The 21,045-nt window shown below is 33.8% G+C and overlaps 2 protein-coding genes across 2 annotated transcripts; both read right to left on the bottom strand.

The window, feature by feature from the left end:
* Nucleotides 1,084-5,152, bottom strand: LOC18594759. The gene is made up of 9 exons (XM_018124369.1): nt 5,087-5,152; nt 4,770-4,967; nt 3,313-3,455; nt 3,016-3,156; nt 2,745-2,914; nt 2,364-2,478; nt 1,591-1,648; nt 1,330-1,440; nt 1,084-1,140 (listed from the first exon to the last, which is right to left on the bottom strand). Exons 1-9 carry the CDS (start codon nt 5,150-5,152, stop codon nt 1,084-1,086), a joined length of 1,059 nt encoding a protein of 352 aa, XP_017979858.1.
* On the bottom strand, nt 8,077-10,025 carry LOC18594760 (ubiquitin-NEDD8-like protein RUB2). The gene is made up of 3 exons (XM_007022394.2): nt 9,755-10,025; nt 8,600-8,859; nt 8,077-8,384 (listed from the first exon to the last, which is right to left on the bottom strand). The coding sequence occupies exons 1-3, from the start codon at nt 9,845-9,847 to the stop codon at nt 8,273-8,275; spliced, it is 465 nt and encodes a 154-aa protein (XP_007022456.2). The 5' UTR covers nt 9,848-10,025; the 3' UTR covers nt 8,077-8,272.

The raw sequence follows: 21,045 nt of genomic DNA, 5'->3' as shown, positions 1-21,045 counted from the left end.
TTTCGAGGAAGCTTACGGAGGTGAGTTCCTTCAAAAAATTCCTTAGGTGAAAAGATACCTTAGAATCTCACCTGTACGATGAGAGGACTCGAAGAGTATCCTTTATAAAAAGGTTTTATCGTATTAGGATTTGCATTCATGAAAATATTATTTTTACTTACTAATAACTACCTTGATAATGAGATTTTCTCATTTAACTTGCGAAGACGAGTTTTTCAAGTATTTTCCTAAGTGAGAGAGTATTCCCAGATTCCACCAATATGATGGGCAAGTTCAAAGAGGTACTTTCAGTAAAAGGTTGTCATTTGGCATTATCCAGATTTTATACCATGCATTTCATAATTGCATCATATACATGTCACACCCGTAAAACCAAATAAGATGTTTTAATTTTCTAATAAATTAAAAAAAATAAACAATAATTAGATAAACATAAGAATAAAGTCAATAGTTTATGTTATAATATGATAACATATGATTAAATGGTACCACTCGTGGAATGGACATTACAAGAGTGCTAATCTTTTCCCGTGCGTAACCGTACTTCCAGATCCAATTTTAAAAATTCATAAACCATTTCATTGTTTTATTAGATAGATCTAAAATCAATTTAAAACTCCGTTGGATAGAACAAATTTAATAAGTGACCAATTGCATTGAGATGAAAAAGATTGGTGGCAACTCTTTGTTTTTATGTCTAGCAGTCGGATTTGCAGATCTGTACGTTACGACAACCATGTCAATACGATTAAGACACGAAAAGATTGGTGGTGTCTATTTTTACGTCTAGCGGTCGGATTTCGAGATCCGCACATTACGAAAACCATGTCAATACGATTAAGACACGAAATACGATAAAACTAAACCTAAACCTGTTTAACTCCGTATCTTCTCGTATCGTATTCAAAATTGTCAAGTCTAGTTTTATGATAAAAATTTTCTGATATGTAGGTATATGTATGAGGAGGCTTGACCGTAAAAGCTCCCCCCTTGAAACTTGCCTTTGGCAATTCAAAACCCAGGTTTGTTTTAAGAACATTGCCATTGACATTAGATCATCAACAATTAATTTAAGGTTATTCTTCAATCGCACAACCCTGTAGAGTGCTTCATCCAACCCTCATTGTTTTTGCAATATTGCTATTGCCATGAGAAAAAGAAAAAGCATTTAAGGAAAACAAATAAAGTAACTAGGTAGCTATCATCTAAAAGATACTCTAAAAATGCATGTTTTCAAGCTTGTAATAAGCATAAACTACCAAATTACTTAGCCCCTACATCTACAAAGAGAGCTTCATCCCAACATTTGAAGACCATCTAAAGTCTAACCAGTTCAGCACTATCCAAACATTGAGAGCAGACTTGAAAATCAATTGACAGAAAATTCACCTTAATGCAAAAAGCGAATAGGAGAAGATATATAGGAGCTGCAGACTTACACTGCAAGGTACATAGGAAATATAGTTTAGTCAACTACACAACACAAAAAGGAAAAATCAAAAGACATATTCACAGAGTAGGAGGGGAAAATTTCATCTGAATAAGACTAAACATTCATCATAACATAAGAGTACAGAAAAATTAACAAACCATTGTGACAAAAGTAACAGATATGAAAACCAGGGATGTGTTGCAAGTTAACGTCCAATATCACGCGGGGATTCTTCAGACCACCCCAACTGTGTGGCCTTGGGCTCATCCTTAACTTGGCCTCGAAACCCAAGTCAGCCTAAGGATGCCTAACAACTGATTTTCAAGGCCACTAAGACCAAGAAACACATAATTATGCAAGATGCAATGCAAGCTTACTCACCGATACGCAAAGCCCAGCCCCAGTGTACACTCCGCACACGCACTCAGCATACACGCACACGCAAGGCTTCCGGTCGGTACGTAAGCACACACACACACAGCACAAGTTTGCCGATCAATACGCAAGCACACACACACACACGCAGCAATAGGCCTTAGGCCAGCAGATACACAAGCAGGAAAAGATTGAAATGAAGACAGGAGAAGAGAGAACTAGAGAGAATTTGAGAGTGAAAAGTGTGTATTCTATTCATTATCTACTGTACAAATAATTACAAGTGCTATTTATACTGCAAATTCCCCCCAAAAGTCAAATTAGCTTGACAAGACAGTTTTGGGCGAGAGAACACAAATTTGGGAGGTTCAGGCCATTACAGACTACAGTCGTGGGCTGGACTGTCTGGGCTGCGCACAGGTAAGCTGTCTGGGTGCTAAGCGCGCGGGCTAGTCTGGGCCGCACGCAGGCTGCCTGTCTGGGTGCTGTGCGGGCTGGCTAGCCGAGGGGCCAGTGTTGTGCGCCCCTGCTGGCAGCTTGCAACTATCTCCTGCACCCAAGTGGGGGGTTCTCTCCCACATATGCCAACACTCCGCAACACCCCCGAGCCTCCTCTAATGCTCTGAACCGCTGTCTGTGACACAATGCCATTGAAAGAGCTGTTGGTACAACTATGAAAGGCAAAGTCCATCTGTACATTAGTGGATAGAAAAGTTAATAAAATAAGTTACAAAGAAATGCACAGAGGTGGAAAAGGCATAGAATGACAGAAGACTAGTATTTTAAAACTCTAAATCTAAGTGCAAACATGCATTTAGGTTTGAGCTAATGATGTAATATCAAACATATAATTTACAAGTTATTTCCATGGACAAAATGCAAGTACCAAATTCACGTGATAAAGAAGTAAAAAGTGACATATATTTGATGAATTTACCTCTATAGAGGCAATCCCTCCATGACATTGCAACAGTAGGCTGATATCTATGAGACCAATACCATGTGATCGCCTTCGATAAAACAGCTTGCATTCTGAAGTGGACAGTATTCATCAACAAGGCAGCTGGAAACTTCCCCAAGTCATCTCCTAACAAGGTTTTGATATACCTACTCAAAGCAAAATACAATAAGAGGAAAAATGTAAAAGCTTCAAAAAAGGTCTTAAACTTAGCTACCATGCTGCTGTGATTAATTCAAGATGGACTTACAAGGTCAAAAATGTGCTGAAAGTATACCTTACAAGTATAAAGAACAATGTCTTCAACACATCCGCAGCAGAAACAGAGCTCTTAGAATTTGGTGTCAGTGCTTTCCAATTACCAGTAGAATTGGCTCCATCAACAGCATTACTTGATTATCTTATATCCCCAGAAGACTCATTTTCAATATCAAAAGGTGCATATTTCCCATTTCTATCTCCCCAATGCATATCTTCCATGGTACTGCCACCATTCAAGTGCATACTTTGCTCTGAAAATTTACTGCATCTGACCCCTTCTACAAACCTGTTTTCTAATTCACTCTGATTAAGCATAGGCAACTCAAATTCAAAGTCTTCTAGACTTGCATCAATATTCTCAGTGGTGTTCCAAATGGATTGTCCCATCTTCATCAACCCAGCAAGAGAAGGATGGCTCCGTGTGAAGACCTGAAGCTTGATTTCCACTCTGAGTATCAGTTATTCAAATTACTCTCTACTATCTCTATTATTTTTAGTTAGAGCCATCTACGCACTGGATTGGAAAACAATTTGCCAATGGCCACTTAGCACCTTTTTTCCCATCAATTTATGCAACTATTATATTAATTTGCTCAAGGTTTACCACGTGAAACTATTATGTGAACAATATTTTGGGCATCATATGAAGTAAGAATCGACTAAGGACATTAAAAGGCTTTTGCCACTCTACTTAATTTAGATCTTTCAAAAGAACCCAGATGGCAGCAAAGGTGGTCAAAATTGAGTATAATGCAACTTCATTTAAAAGCAAAAGGTTGGAAGATGTGAAAAAATCAAAACCTATTCATTACCATTGCCAACAGCCAGGCATTATCTTTCAAAAACACAAATTGATATTTTATTCAGTTTTCCCAGTTATAAGACAAAGCATTAAATCAACTCATTAGAACAAATCAATCCCCACCCCCCACCCCAAAAAAATTAAAGCCTCCCCCATCTCATAAGATTACCCAGTATAATAGCATTAGAATTGAAGGAAAAAAGGCTCAAAGAAACAAACTAGCAATTTGAATAAGAAAATATATATATATAGCAGCTGAATCAATCCAATAAGAAGCTCAATAAAATTTGACAACAACATTACATAACATAAACTATAATTTTTTTTTTTTAGAAAGGAAAAGACATTGAACTGACCTGATCAAGTTTCGATGAGATCCAAAGCGGTGAAGAAGAATGAGAGACAGAGAAAGAGACAGATAGATATCTTTAAATTAAAAAAAAATTGCTTATAACTATTTTACCTAAGAAAGACATGAAAAGGATAATTACTACTTTTTTTTTTCACACCTTTAAAGGCTGTTTCGTCCAAGAGGGAAATTGCTGTCCTTGTTTGGAATGAGAATAAACTTCTTGAGAGTGAGGAACATGTGACTGTGGGTGGAGTTGTGGTTATTGTGGGTAAGAACATGAACTAGTCTCTCTTGTAAGAAAATTTAACATAGTGCTTGACTTTTAATGCTTAGTCTTTGCCATCATAGTAAAAGTTCTCTGCTAGAAAAATACCACAATTAAAAGTTAGCACAAAGAAAAAGTTATGCTGAAATAAAAGATATAGCCATAGGTTTACGAAGAACAAGAAAATAAGTATTAAAAGCAGCATTTATAAATATTTAAATTAAATAAAGAGAGTCCAAATTAAGAATACAACCTTGAGTAACATCCAAAGATGTGTCATTATTTATCTCTTTGAGCAGTATCCAGTGATTATTGATTGTTAACCATATCACCCCTTAAATAATGAACACTATCATCACTAACATTGATAATAGGAACCAAAGAGGAAACATTTGGCTCATTATCAATTTGCCATGCACGTTCTTCATTTGATCCAGACATATCATATAAGTCTCTTGGACCACTAGGCTTGATAACAGCATGCCAATTCTTCTCAATTGGATCTTGGATGTAAAAATTTTGCTGCACTTGAGATGCCAATACAAAAGGATCATTCTGTCTATTCAATCCTTCTCAACTGTTACAAGTCTTACAAGGGCACAAAATCAATTCTCCCTTCAACCCATTTGCAAATGCAAAACCAAGAAATCACCCAACTCCAATGCTTTACTCAATCTAGAGCAACACATCCAAATCTTATCCATCATCTTTATAGAACTACTCAAATTCACTGAAAAAAAACTTTTTGAAAAGTAAGTCTACTTATGACAATTGTACAAATCATCTAGTTATCTTAATAAAGACATATAAGTTATATATTTATCTTAATAAAGACAAATAAAATATTTGTATGCATGTCTACATTTTAAATTATTCAAAGGGGAAACAAGAGACCTCTCACTAGATTCAAAGTGGGAGGCATGAGTACTATTACTAGCTATGAAAAGTATTATAGCTAAAAAAAATACTAATACTATTATACTAATAATGAATAGCTTGGAATGTGTTATTTTTAAAAGTATCTTCACAACATAAATAATAATAACCTATATGATGTTTTCAATGTAAATAGAATGATAATATTTTCAAAAATAGTCGTGAACTACTATTAAGACATTTGGTAATCAAGAATGTTTTAATTTTGGCATGTAGCATAAATGCAAGGAAGTTAACTAAATGTACCAAAAACAACAACATATACTAGTTAATTATTCTTTGTCAAAAGTCAATTACAAAATCGACAATGTTAAAAGACAACATCTAATGTAAAACCAAGTAGCACCATACAACCAGAGAGATTATTTTTATTTTGCATGGCCACAAACTCAATCAAAAACTGAAAGATCATATGTTAGCAAAATCCTATTAGGACCCAATCAATAAAAGCAATAGCCCAAAATTATCAAAACAAGTCCTGAACAATGAAAAAAGCTAATCCTCACGTCAAAGGTAATAAATAAGATAATAAAATATATAGAAATTAAAGTTTCTTTATCAAGCTAAAGGAAATAAATAAACACAATTGGTTCTAGTTTCTTGTAATCGATTAATTTTCCTGGATTTTTATAGAAACTATGTCTGCATTCTCCTCTCTTGGTTGTTTTAATTAGCTATTAATCAAAGAAATAAGCCTTTAAGTTTAGGCAGCATTACAGAAAAAAAAAAAGAACTTGATTGGTAGAAGTACTAAACAAGAAGTGATTCAAAATTCATACATGTAAGTTGCCCTAACTAGATGTTTACAGAGAACTACTACATCAAAAAATTGGCCATAAGACTCAGGTTCTCAGCCTCTATTCACAACTGGTGCTTAAATCAATAAATCATGCTCAAAATCCCTAATTAGTATTATAAGAAACCTAATCTAAACTTGAATTTATACATAAATCATGATCAAAATAAAAAGAAAATGAGAGGACAAAAAGAAAGTACCTAAATCAAGGATTACACGAACATGTACCAATAAGTTGAAACTTACATAATAAAAACTCTATTCAACATATAAATTCGGCGAGAAATGAAGTAAGAGAAGATAGCTGATGAGAGAGGGAGGAAGACCTAAATGATTAATTTATAGAAACTATGTCTGCATTCTCCTCTCTTGGTTGTTTAAATTAGCTATTAATCAAAGAAATAAGCCTTTAAGTTTAGGCAGCATTACAGAAAAAAAAAAAAAAAAAAAAACTTGATTGGTAGAAGTACTAAACAAGATGTGATTCAAAGTTCATACACATAAGTTGCCCTAACTAGATGTTTATAGAGAACTCCTACATCAAAAAAATGGCCATAAGACTCAGGTTCTCAGCCTCTATTCACAACTGGTGCTTACATCAATAAATCATGCTCAAAATCCCTAATTAGTATTATAAGAAACCTAATCTAAACTTGAATTTATACATAAATCATGATCAAAATAAAAAGAAATGAGAGGGAAAAAAAAAGTACCCAAATCAAGGATTACACGAACATGTACCAATAAGTTGAAACTTACATAATAAAAACTCTATTCAACATATAAATTCGGCGAGAAATTAAGTAAGAGAAGATAGCTGATGAGAGAGGGAGGAAGACCTAAATGGTAAGTAAAAAGAGTTGTTAGACTCACAAAAGGTACTTAGACTGCTTGATAATATAATTATATGGGCCATAGCCTTTTTTATTTTGTGGGCTTCTCTTTCTCTTACTCACAAGTCTGTTTTAATTTATTTTAAGACAAATCTATTTTAACTTACTTTTAAATGATTACATTTTAAATAGTGCAGCTAAATAAAAATGTATTATATGTTATATAAAGAATTTAGCTACATTAAAATAATTGCAGTAGTAAAAAGTCAAAAATGTTGTAGTATATTGATTGATGTATACATTGGACTTATCTCCTTCAAAATGTACAAAATAAAACAGAACTGTTCTAATGAAATTAATACACTTGATCATTGACTCTATGATTGATGCATACTTCTTGTCAATGGTTGATATATGTTTTTCTAGTCAAGAAACTAGATTTGAATCCCCATATGCCTCTATATCACTATATCAATGAACAAGTTAAGATAAGAAGCTTGGCCAATATAACACCATACATATAACTATCACTAACCTGACATTCTTTCAAGTATTGAAACAAGTGACCATCAAAAAGTTTGAAATAATAGTTTGAGCAAGCTTAAACCTTTTTGATTAACAATCACACTTGAATCAAAGATCATATTTGAAATGCATGTAATGGTAGTTAGTACAACTCTCATATTCCTAGTTATTGCATCCTTAAATATCAATAGAAACAACATGTTTTCGAGCATCATAAGATTTACAACCTTCAAAGCCTTAAACCAGATAATGTTTGAGTTACTCATCACTTTACTACCTATAAAAACCAAATTAATACTTTATTTGTTAAAGTAGATGTCGTTATCCAAACAACATTTTGGAATAAGTAGCAAAACTAGTAAACAAAAGTAGCCTAAGTAGGTATCTGTTTTATTATTTTAATTATTTGTATGATTATCATTAGTAATTCTCAAGTTAAAAATTCAAACCAAACATAGCACACAAGAAGATGTTAAACAAACACAAGGAAATTATTTTTTTGGTTGTCTCAACCATTTCCAGTTTCAAAGTAGAAGCATGGTTTATATTAAAGAAAAAAGATTAGATTATTCATATAAATTACTAACAAAACAGAACATGTCTATAACATGTCAAACAAATTATCGGAAAATGTTTTTCAATCACATACATATCACATACAGAGTCATCCATATTGTGTAAAATATAAAAATTATAAAATTTAAGCCATTTGATGTTTATGATATAAGGAGCACCATCTAAAGACTTCCCCCTCTCAAAGCAAGCACAAGATGAAGTACAGAGCCACCCTCAATATTGTACTCACGCGCCGTCTTATCATCTCCAAGCTGCTTTCCAGCATAGATGAGCCTGCAAACATGAAACACATGAGTGAATTACAACATCAAGGCAACTAAGAAATCATAAACCAGATCTGTCAACAACAACAAAAGTGAAGCACTAGATCAAGGTATTATACTCAAAATGCATCTTTCAGGTGAATGCTGTACAGAATTCAAAACAAAATAATGATGCAACTATACAAGTCTATTTCAAATGAAAAACCCACAGAACTGGATGACTACCTTTGCTGCACAGGTGGAATTCCTTCTTTCTCTTCAACACGCTCCTTAATCCGGTCAATGGTATCAGTTGGCTCAATATCAATCTCAATTTCTTTCCCAGTCAGAGTCTTGACCTTGATCATAGTTCCTCCCCTAAGCCTCAAAACCAAGTGAAGAGTCGACTCCTTTTGGATGTTATAATCTGCAAGAGTTCGACCATCTTCAAGCTGTTTGCCAGCAAAAATCAATCTCTGCTGATCAGGAGGGATTCCTTCCTTGTCCTATAAAAGTTGAGTCCACCATCAGTAATCAGCAAACAATTTATTACAGAAGAGTAATAAAAACAACAGTCTAATATCGACACCACCCCGAGCTCTGTCAAGCAGTTCAAATAAAAAGAAATAAATTAAGCACAAAGTAGAGAATTTTTTGTCATTAGATTGTATCCTATTAATCTTGGGTGACTATCACCGTTGTTACGACCACTTAATATAAAGATAATCCACAATTCTAAAGAAGTCAAATCGAAATATATCACCGGTAAAAAAATCTGAGATAATTCACCCAATGTTAAATAGCATGAAAGTAAAAACAAATCAAGAAGACACAAACATTGTATCTTATTTTGATGTTAGGTGATCATTACAATTTTTCGACCATTGAATATCAAAGTATCTCATCCTAGAAAAAATCTAAGTAAAATTTTTTACTATCAAGTATTTCCCTTCCTAGACAATTTCAATCCAGACAATACAGCATCTAATCGATCAGTCCAAACTAGGAACGGAAGCAGCAAAACTAAAGCACTGTCAAAGTGTACAAATTTTTACCCTACAAAAGGAACCAAAAAATTTATAAAATCATATATTCATATACCCATCAGTACTTTAAGTTCGAATTCTTTCTTCTAACTTTCCTTTTCGTTTTCTTTGCCTTTCTCGTCAACCAAACAGAAAGTCAACTACAATTTCCAAATACAAATTCATTGAAAAAAAAAACCCAGAAAAGAAATTCTTAAAGCATAGGAAGAGTTACCCCTCACACGTATCTATAAAAGTTTTTCCTAATCGTTTACTTCAGTTTCACATCAACCAGAACACGAAGTCAACCACGAACTCCAGAATAATAAGACTAATTCTTTAGAAAAACAAAACGAAAACAGTAAAAAAAAAGAACCTGAATCTTAGCCTTGACATTATCGATAGTATCAGAGCTCTCAACCTCGAGGGTGATAGTCTTCCCTGTACGCGTCTTAACAAAGATCTGCATCTCTTTCTTATTGGGTTTTGGCAAAGAAGGAATTTGATGCTGCAATGCAATTCTGGGGCCGGCTTGGCTACTTGCAGAGAAGAATACTGGGGACTGGGGAGTATTTATTGTTAATTTTTGTGAGAATCTCTAAATCAGTGTTCGATTAGAGAACGGAATACTTTACTGGGGGGCCCTCATATTTTTTCTTACATATCAAAAGAAGCCGCATGAGGGCGCCAAAATTTCTGGCACCTGGGCTGTTTGTGCTTTGCCACGTGGCGCTCTTAAAAAGGTGTGGCCCCGGCTTTTCTCCATAGTTTTGACACATGGGCTGCTTGATTCTTTGCAACGTGGCGCTCTTAAAAAGGGACCCGGGGGGGTTCTGTTTGACTCGGATGGACTATTATGCATTTAGTCCCGCGCGTGTCCAATGGTTTTTGTCCACGTCGTCATATTTAAATGCGTTGTCTTATGGTGGAGACGTTATGCTTTTTGGTAGTCTTGTTCTTCAAATGTTGGTTTTAATTATGCATTTTCTTTATTTGTTATAATTCTCGCATTATTATTTTCATTATTTTCCTCCCGATTCTTTATGGGTTTTGTTTTTTTCCTTTTTATTTGTGGGGAATTTCAATCAAAGAAGGGATTAAAAAGGTCAAATTAAAATGTATTAGATCAGGTTTAGGTTGGCTATAAGTTAGTTATTTTGATTATGTTTAGCTTGTCATGTATTGGGTTAAGAAAGAAATTAAAATATACTAGATTGGTTTTGGCATGTTAGTTAATTATTTCATTGTATTTAGCTTTTCATGTTTTGGGTTAAGAAAGAGAAGTTTTTTATTCTAGTTTCTTAATGCATAAGCAAATGTTAATTAAATTTTTTCTTCACTTAATTTAAACAAAATCATTAATCAACTGTGCAGTCATTTATTGTCATTTTTTTTAAGAGAGTAGTAGGAATGGTTGGTTAAAGACAATATTACAATATTGAATAACAATATAGATAGTGTTCTTTCACACCTACGTTATTTGTATTTTGGTCTTTAGTATGAATTTTGTGTATTTATTATGTTTTTTATATGATTTTCATTTTTTTTCTTCCTATTCTTGATGAAATACCTCATACTTTGATATGGTGATAAATAAAGTTGATCGAATGCAAATTGAGGTCAATTAAAATGTTGAAAAGTGATAAAAGACAAAAGGAGTAGTTTAGGATAAAATATTCCGCAAGTGAGAAAATAACAATAAAATAATAATAATTTTATCGGAGGAGAATTTGTAAGATAAAAGGTGATTCGGAAGTCAAGTGAGGCATAATAAGGTATTTTGGGTACCAAAGAGACAAGATAAAATTTTTAGAATAAAATAATATTTTATTAATAAAATAATATTAAAATATTAATATTTAGCCGAATGTTGAAATCAATTATAAAGAAGGATCATATGGTTGATCCAAGTGGGGGAGAAAATGACAAGCCCGACTCTATAAAAATATTTGTCATGACATACATATGATGGATAGTATGTTTGCATGCTAGGAGAGTCCTAAAAAATTTACAAAAGTCGGTATTATACCTAGAGGTACAACAAAGTTGATTTAAGCCTCGAACTAAATCAAATAGAGAATTTATGATGAAATTAAGAATTTTAAAGTCCCAGAATGGTTTAATATGGTGATTCGGAGTTCGAGGATCAATTTGGAGTCAAACTGAAGTTTTCGTTATCTAGGGGCAAAATGGTCATTTACCACCTGGGGACAAAATGAAAATTTTTAGAAAAGATTTTTTGTCCCAATTTGACTTATTGGAGTATGATTTGAGGTTTAGAAGTAAAAAAAATTTTAATTCCGGTATAATTTGGAGGATAAGGGTAAAATGGTAATTTTACCACTCTAGGGACAAAACAGTAATTTTTCATCACCAAGACATTTTTCCAGCACATGGTCATCTCGTATCCTCATTTTGACCATTGACTAATTGGGTGGTGGAGAAAAAAAAGGATTAAAATTTTAAAAGTTTTAAAAATGGACCAATAAGAAAATGTCATGTGTCAAGCTTAAGATATTTTATTATTTAACTAAAAAAATAGCATAAATCAGCCCATTACTCTCCAAATATTCGGCCAAGCAAGGAAGAGAGAGAAAGAGAGGAAGAACAAACCCTAGGTGAGGAATTTCAAGAGAAAAAGTGTGAAAAATCAAGGAAAACAAGTGAAAAAGGTAAGATTTTTCAACTTAAGCTTGAAATCTATTTTCCTTAAGCATTTCTCCTTATTTTTCATGCTTAAATTACATGTTTTCATGATGAATTGATGGCTGATCAAAATGGGTTAGGAGAGAGAAAGTTGTTAGATTAATTTGATTTTAAGTTATGTTAGTGTTTTTAGTTAGTTTAGCATATTTAGGAACAAAACAACAAGAAAAGAATTTATTTTCCTCCATTACCATTATTGGCCGAATTTTCTAGGGGAATATTGGCTGATGATCTTGATGTTTATTTGAGGAATTATGATGAATAATGATGAATTATGAGCCTAGAAAAATAATGGGAATTTTCGGAGCAAAAATACGAATTTTTACCCACTAGGGGTATTTTCGTAATTTGCTGTTGGGACTGATAATTTGCATCACACTGAGGGACATTAAGTTAATTTGGGTGCAATTGAGGTATAGAAACTGAAAAGAATTAAATTGGAGTTTAAACGAACCCGTTAGGAATTTAATCGGGTGATAAGACGAATTAGGCTAATACCGGATTTAGATAGTTACCAGTGCATTTTTGCATTCCATATCATGCATTGGTAGTCCAAATTAGTTTAATTTTGATTTAGTACCAACTTAGTGAAATTCTCGATTTTGTACTGTGTCAAGGTGGTGAGTCCTCCAATAAAGGCAAGGAAATTGCATCCGAGGACCAGTAGACAGAGTGCTTCGAAAGTCTGCATTCTAGACACTGTGAGTAAACTTATTATCGTCTTAATTATCTAGAGTAGTTTTATACAACTGTGTGATTTTATGAAAAATGGGTTTAAATGGTAAATTGCTATGTTTTAAGAGAAATTGTGATTTTATAAAATGATTTTATAAATTTTCTGGAAAATCGAATATTGGTTTTGAAAATAGAGTAATTGGAGACTGCTAGTTTGTGTTGCAAATTTATGGTTTTGAATTGAATGGCTTATGACAATAAATGAGCATGAATGGCTAAACTGATTTTGGTGTTATAATTATTTATACTGTGTATTCAGCCTTGAGAGGCTAGGTTGCGATAAATTGCCATGTCATGCTAGAATGAATTTTATTGATTGGTGGATTATATATTAATTATTTACTGCAGAGGGGGTTCCGTGGACCAGCCTATTAGAGGGGCACGGTAAACTCCATTATATTATTACCTCGAACGGAGAGGCGCGTAGGGTATCTCCTGGGGTAAAGCTTAGGGTTCACTTCACGCCAAACCACCACGTGAAGGGGAACTCAGCCAACGCCAAGGAACGGCTGTATTTTTCTCAAACAAAAATATATTTTAAGTGTATACAAAATTTTAACAGCCTTGGCGGACTCGGTTAGATGCCCTGCGCAAGGTATCACCGAGTATGAGTTTTGGCACGAGCCAAAGTTTTAAGAAATTCATAAGCCAAGTTGATTACTCGATTTTTATGGATTGATTTTATTTGGTTGAAATGAGTTGAAAGGTAATGAAATTACAGTATGATGACTTATTTTAATTGTCTCCATTTACTCGACTTTAGATAGTTTAGATGGTATCTGTTTACTCACTGGGATTTTATAATCTCACCACCCTCATTTCCTCACATTTCAGGCTCGGGGAATTCCATAGTTAGCTGACTTGACAAGGACCTTCATTTGGACTCGAATCGGTAAAAGTTATAGGTTTTCAGCTTCCGATGCATTTTGGTTAGATAGAGGCCCACGTGTCACTGTAAAAGAAATTTTATGATTTGGTTATTTGCTTTATAGTATATATGAATATAATTAACTTTTTACGCTATAAGAATTATGTACCGATAGTTTTATGAAAATTATTTTACAAGAAAATAGTTTATTTTATTGAATATTTTTATTATATTCAAATGGTCAAATTTTCACTTCAAATGAACGTTTTAGATACTTAATTTGTTTTTAAATCATTAAATATATATTTTTTGCTTACCTACTATATTTTTAGCAAGTTTCAAGATTTTCGACAAAAATAACGAAAATGCCCCTGTGAGCCAGAAAACAATATGTTATGCTCTGATTTGAAAATGATTTGTAATCCTTCGAATTTTAATATTTGATAACTATTGCTCACCGGGGAAGTGCGAAAGCTGATACGAGAGCCTTGCGAGGTTTCGATCGACATTCGGGGTGAAGAATGTTTGTCGAGGCTTCGCGACGGTTGTCATGGGCCCGATGGGGAGTTCCGGATCGTGACACTTGAAGTGTTTTCTTATTGATTTCTTTGCCCCTTTTCTTTTGCAAGGAATTTCAATCAATAAAGTAATTAAGTAGGTGACATTAATTTGCCCCTTTTCCTCAATAATGTGTGTTTACTTGTCTTTTTTTAATATTTTTTATTTGTATTGGTGTATTTTCAAAATAAGAAGTTATGTTATATAGTGTGACTATAAGATTGTACGTGAGTTTTTTATGTAAATAGTTTTCTCTTGGTAAAATGACATTGAAAAAACACTTCTAAATCCAAAAGTTATGAAACAATTGAAAAAACAGTACAGCTCAAAAGTTTGAATGTAAAAAGTTATCTTTTTATATTGTAACTCAAAGATTATGTCTTATGGAATGAATGGTTATCTTCTCAGAAGATGATTATTGAAACAATACATTTTTCTAAAGATTATATCTTATAAAATACAAAGATATCTTTAAGACAAAAAGATGTCTTGATGAAAGGGTTGTGTCATTGAGAAGAGACACTTGCAAGCCTATATAAAGGATTTGCTACCAACCATTTTGATAAACCAAAAACAAATAAGATAAAAGTAAAAAAATCAAGAACAATAGAAGTATTATGTTCGAAAAATAAATATAAACACTTGAGTTCCAATCATCTATCACAGAAATCCATATTCTTTATAATCTACTTGCTGCAGAAAGTAGGCTTTAAGGTCGAATAACTTTGTAAACCCTCAAGTGTATCAAGTAGTTTACTCTCGTAAAGTGCAAAGATGAAATTAGACGTTGGCTTCATTATATCCCTAAGGCTATTCGCATAGTTTTTCTTTTGCATTTCGAGTGGTGGGGGCGAAATAAGAATTAAAGATAGCAATTATTGAAAAGCTCGTCTTCAAGTAAATTTTGTTAGTTCCTTAAATTTCATCTAAACTCCTTTTGCTCCAACAGTTTGTATATTCAATTTGTCAATTTATGCTTTACTTTATTGCAAAATTATATTTAACTTTATCTGTTAAAACATTTATATGCTCTCATTTTGTAATTTTTTTTTATTAAATTGGCTGCTTGGTAGTGTTTAAACCATGTCTACGTTCTTATAAACTTAAAGACTAATTCTTTTGTCTTATTCCATAAGGAGAAAAAAATACAAGTTATCTTGCTGTGAGACCTTGACCTCTAGAGACCCGTAACTAGAAGTAGACGCAATAACAAAGACCAGGGGTAATTTCGTTATTTCTCTTGGTGAGCCCCTAAAAGTAGTTTTCTAATGTTATTAAGGTCCAAGTAGGCCTAAGAAATAGTTTGGGATAAAATATTCTGCATGTGAGAAAATAATAATAAAATAATAATATTTTTATCGGAGAAGAATTTGTAGGATAAAAAGTGATTCAGAAGTCAATTGAGGCATAATAAGATATTTTGGGTGCCAAGGAGACCAGAGGAGACAAGAGGAAATTTTTGGAATAAAATAATATTTTATTAATAAAATAATATTAAAATATTAATATTTTAATTAGTGTCAAAATTTTTCATGAAGAATGAGTATATGGTCAATCTAAGTGGGGGAGAAGAAGAATGAGAGAATTTTGGAGAAAAAATGATGTTAATGGGGCCGCGTGTCTTTATTAAGTAAAGATAGCGCAGACAAATAAATATTTTAAATATTATGGGGACATCTCATTGGAGTACAAACTTCATACTTTGTTTGTACATGTGTAGAAGAAGGTAATAGAAGGAAATTGGAGTTAAATGAGTGCTAGGAGGATTAAATTAAAATGGAAGGAAACAAAAAGGGTAAAATGGTCATTTTGCACCCTGAGTCAAAATTTTAAGTTTTCGTAAACCCGAGTAGTTTAGATCATTGTGGACCTTGTCCTAATGTCAAAAGAATAAAAAGATTGCACAAAGGATTGGAGAAGAACAAGTTAACTTGCTAAAGGGCATTTTCGTAATTTTTAAGGGAATTGGATAAGTTTGAGCTATAAATATCTTCTTCAATTTTTAGCAGTTTCTTCAATTTTTAGCAGCTTCTTCTTCTTCCTCCTTCCATCTCACGTTTGTTTCCCCTTCCATGGAAGCATGGTATGAAAACTTCATAACTTTCTTTCTCTAGTTCCAATTTTCATGCCTTTGTGCACCTTTTCATGGAACCCTTGTGCCCTTTCACTCTTTTACTTCAAAACCCTTGAAAATTTCCACTTTCATACTTTCTCTCACTAGCTAGGTGTTTAGAGAGAGAAAGAGAGAGAAAGCTCCCATAATAGCTTGAAAAATTCATTGGAAAGAATTTCAAAGTTACAAGCTACCAAGGTGAGTAGTGAATTAGAATTTATTTATTTTTTTTGTGTTGGGAATGATTAGTAAGTAGACTTGTGAATGTAGACTTGTGAATGTTGTAGTTGAGGTTATCCACTCATTTTAGAGTGATTAGGGTAATGAAAATAGATAGCCATTTAAATGGCAATTGGAAGCTAGCTAAGAGAAAGCTTTAGACTTTATAAGTATGTGAATTGACAAATTGGTGATGCTAATGTGATGATAGGTTCCAACGAAGCCCCATCATCCCATTTGGACAATAAGGGAAGTTAGGTTTGGCTAAAGGCTCAAATAATACCGGTGAGTGAACTGCATTTCAAAACTTGTTTTGGGAATGTGAATGAAATTGCACAAACATTTGAATGATTTATCTAGCTTTTTTTAAAAACAAGTGCCTTGGGAACAAGCCTTTATAAATTGTCTTTATGCTGTGACATGTGGTTGGTTATGGATTTATGCACTATTACATTTTGGTGGTGTATATATATATATATATGTGGTGTGCATGATAATTGATATTGTGTTTGATGATTATAACCGTGTGTGTGCACGATGTGGGGGGATGCACATGCCGGTGATGGCGTGGTGAGGGAGGTGGATGATGATAGTGCCTGTGTGCATGATGTGGGGGGATGCACATGCCAGTGATGGCGTGGTGAGGGAGGTGGATGATGATAGTGCCCGTGTTCATGATGTGGGGGGATGTACATGATGACATTGACTGTGCACGATGTGGGGGGATGCACACGATGACTCCGACTATGTGCATGATGTGGGGGGATGCACATGAACTGGGTGTGATGATGGTGATATTGGTGTTTATCTATGTATTTATGCATATCTATGTTTATGAAATGAAAGCTCATGAATATGATATATGATTGAAATGCATGTGAAATTTGATATGTTAAACTTTGGGAATTTATATGTGTTTCATGTTGCATTTGTCATGTGAACAGGGTGGCCTTTTCTTGAGGGAATGGGGAATTTTTCCTGGTGCCTATTTCTCGCTGCAGCGAGATTCATTCTCACTGTAGCGAGAAACTCTCGGGTTTCGAGGGTTTCACCAGACATGGTTTTCGCTGCAGCGAGAAAGTTTGTGTTTTATGGCTTGAATCCTGCTGCAGCGAAAAACTTTCTGTTTCGCTTAGTATCTTGATCGATTGCTGCACCATTTTCCACTTCTTTAGTACCATAGTTGAGCATGGACCCTTTACATTAACTGATTTAATGGTAGGGGTTTTCTTGAGGGGTTTTGATAAGCACTAAATTAAATTGCATTGTTTTGAAATAAATGCATCATGATTTTTAAATCCTTCTTTACTATTGCTTGTTCCCTTCCTTGTTCACTCACTGGGTTTATACTCACCATTTTCAACTTCATGTTTTCATATCAGGAGGCAGTTGGTAACTAGGTCGAGGTGCCTTTGTAGACTCGACCATTGGTAGGTGTCTTGGTATTCAGTAGTTGTACATTCATCGAGTTTCTCTGCTAGACATCGAGTCTTCTTTTGACATGTATAGACAAATCTGATGTTAATTATTAGAATACATATTGTAGACAATATGTGTATATTTTAATGAGTAATGCTAGTACGAGTTGGCAATGGTTTTCATCATTTCGAATTGAGATTTTGAATTATGACTTTAGTAACTCGTGGGATGGAATGATAAAAAAGTAATTTAAGTAGGCTTGCTTGGGCTTAGTAGACTACATCCATTGGGCCCATGCGTCGGTCATGGCTCGAAATTTGGGTCGTGACACTTGTATGCATCGTTCCACAAGATCCAAACATGAGATTGGTCATAAGTCTCTTTTCGATGCTTTGGTGTTGTTTCAGAATAAACATAATGGCTCTTTAAGCCTAGGTATTGATTATCGGGGTTTAAACAAGTTGATAACTAAGTACCTCATTTCGCTTAACTTGTTTGATCAATTGGGGGTGCTAAGTGGTTCTGGAAATTAGACCTATGATTTGTCTACTATTAAGTGCAAATAGTTAAGGGGGACATTTCTAAGACAGCTTGTGAGACGAGGTATAGGTCCTATGAGTTTCTAGTTATGTCTTTCAAACTCACCAATACCCCAACAACCTACTATACACTCATGAACAAGGTACTTCAAGCCTTTCCTTGATCAATTTACAATAGTGGACTTTGATGATAATGTTGTTTATAACCACACTTTACATGAGTACATATAGCACTTGAGACTTTTGTTTGATGCCTTTAGATAGCATTAGGTCTATGCTAAGAAACAAAAATGTTGTTTTGGGTTTCATGAGCTACTACTCCTTGGGCATATTATTGGTGAGAGGAAGATATGGATGGACCTAACCAAGGTGAGTGTCATCCTAGAATGGAAGTGTAATACCCTGTACTTGATGTGGTGACTAATAAAGCTTATTAGATACCAATTTAGGTTAATTATAATGTTTAAAAGTGATGAAAGATGAAGGGAACAGTTGGGATAAAATATTTCGCACACGAGGAAATAATAATAGAATAATGATATTTTTATTGAAGAAGAATTTGCAAGATACAAAAAAGTGATTTGGAAGTCAATTGAGGCATAATAAGGTATTTTGGGTACCAAGGTGACAAGAGGAGACAAGAGGAAATTTTTGGAATAAAATAATATTTTATTAATAAAATAATATTAAAATATTAATATTTTATTCAGTGTCAAAATTTTTCATGAAGAAGGAGTATATGGTCAATCTAAGTGGGGGAGAAGAAGAATGAGAGGATTTTTGGAGAAAAATGATGTTAATGGGGCCTCATGTCTTTATTAAGTAAAGATAGCGCGGGGAAATAAATATTTTAAATATTATGGGGACATCGTGTTGGAGTACAAACTTCATACTTTGTTTGTGCATGTGTAGGAGAAGGTAATAGAAGAAAATTGGAGTTAAATAAGTGTTGGGAGAACTAAATTAAAATGGAAAGAAACAAAAAAAGGGTAAAATGGTAATTTTATGTGAAGTTTGGTCAAAGCTTCCAACTCTATTTTTTTAGGCCAAGACCGACCTTATCCTTTCCCCCAGCAGATTTTTCTTCTTCTTCATCCATGCTCCACGCCATTCTTGAAGCTTCCATGCCATTTTCTCTTTATCCACCATGAAATCAAGTTTTCTTCACTTTCCTTTCCATGTTTTCTTTTCCTTTCTTCTCCAAACTTCTTGAGCATTAATTTACAGCCTTTAACCCTAATTTTCAGCACACCAAAACCCTAGGAGGAGAAGAAAGAAAAAGAGAGAAAGGAAGAAAAAGCTTGGTTTTGGTGATTCAAGCAAGGAACGGTAAGGATTCTTGTTTTTTGCTTGAGTAGTCTTTAAAAATGAGTTAGTGACTTAGAGAAATGTCTTGTGGCAGCAAAGATTGGATTGATTGGAGAAAAATTGGTAACATGTAAGCCAATAAACCCATGGGTACATGAAGGACTCAAAGTGGAAAAGGAAAACGGTAAGCTTAACACTATATTTTAAAGCTTACGGTTAGTTGAATATTGTGAGGAATTATGGTTGTTGAAAGGATTTATTTGCCTAAGCTAGTTGAAAATTGTTAAGATTGTATGGCATGTTGTTTGAAAGAAATAAAAAAGGAATATTGTGGATGGAAGATTGAGAAACAAAGTATTGAAAGTTAGATAGATAACGATGCATGTAAACTAGGAAATAATCGAGTGAAAGTGAGAATAATTGTTGCTGCCATAGATGTGGATTATGTGTAGAAATATAAGATGGATTTGGGTGAAAATTATTTAGAAAGGTTGAAGTAGGCAAGTGACATCATAATTAAGTTGCCGGAGATATAATTTAAGGAATTACGTAAGCAATGGATATAAGTAATGTTAGTAAAAAGTGTATTAAGATGTGAGTTAATTGAAGATAGTTTCATGATAGGATGAAAAATATAAATTTGAGTAAGGATTAATTGATCAAAGTGCTGTCCGTATACGTATATAATTAAATATATTGAGTTCGTATTATTGTTAGGAAGTGTAAAGATAAGGTTAGAGTATTGTGGTGGCGTGCTGGAGTAAACATCGAGCGACCGGCCAGTGAAAATAATCAGAGACACCTTTGATCAAATAGCGATGTAAAATCCCACTATCGTAAGGTGAGTGAACTTGCATTTCAAAATCGTTTGGGAGACATAATTATATTGGTATGAAACATTGAATGATTTATTCCAACTTGTCTTTAAAAACGTGTGCCTTGGGAACAAGCCTTTGATAAAATATTTTGATGTTATGAAAATGTGAAATGTGTAATAGGACGGACTTATGTGCTCCTATACTATGTTGATATATATATATATATATGTGTGTGTGTGTGTGTGTGTGTATACGAATAATGTTGTGTAATGATATTGACTCGGCTATGTGTGAGTAGGAGTGTGCATAAGCCGATGCTGACTCAGCTATGTGCGAGGGGGAGTGCGCATAAACAGATGCTGACCCGGCTATGTGCGAGGGGGA

This window comes from Theobroma cacao, chromosome 7 (genome assembly GCF_000208745.1).
Source record: "Theobroma cacao cultivar B97-61/B2 chromosome 7, Criollo_cocoa_genome_V2, whole genome shotgun sequence".
In the NCBI taxonomy this organism is placed as follows: Eukaryota; Viridiplantae; Streptophyta; class Magnoliopsida; order Malvales; family Malvaceae; genus Theobroma; species Theobroma cacao.
This window is presented reverse-complemented; position numbering and strand designations above follow the sequence as displayed.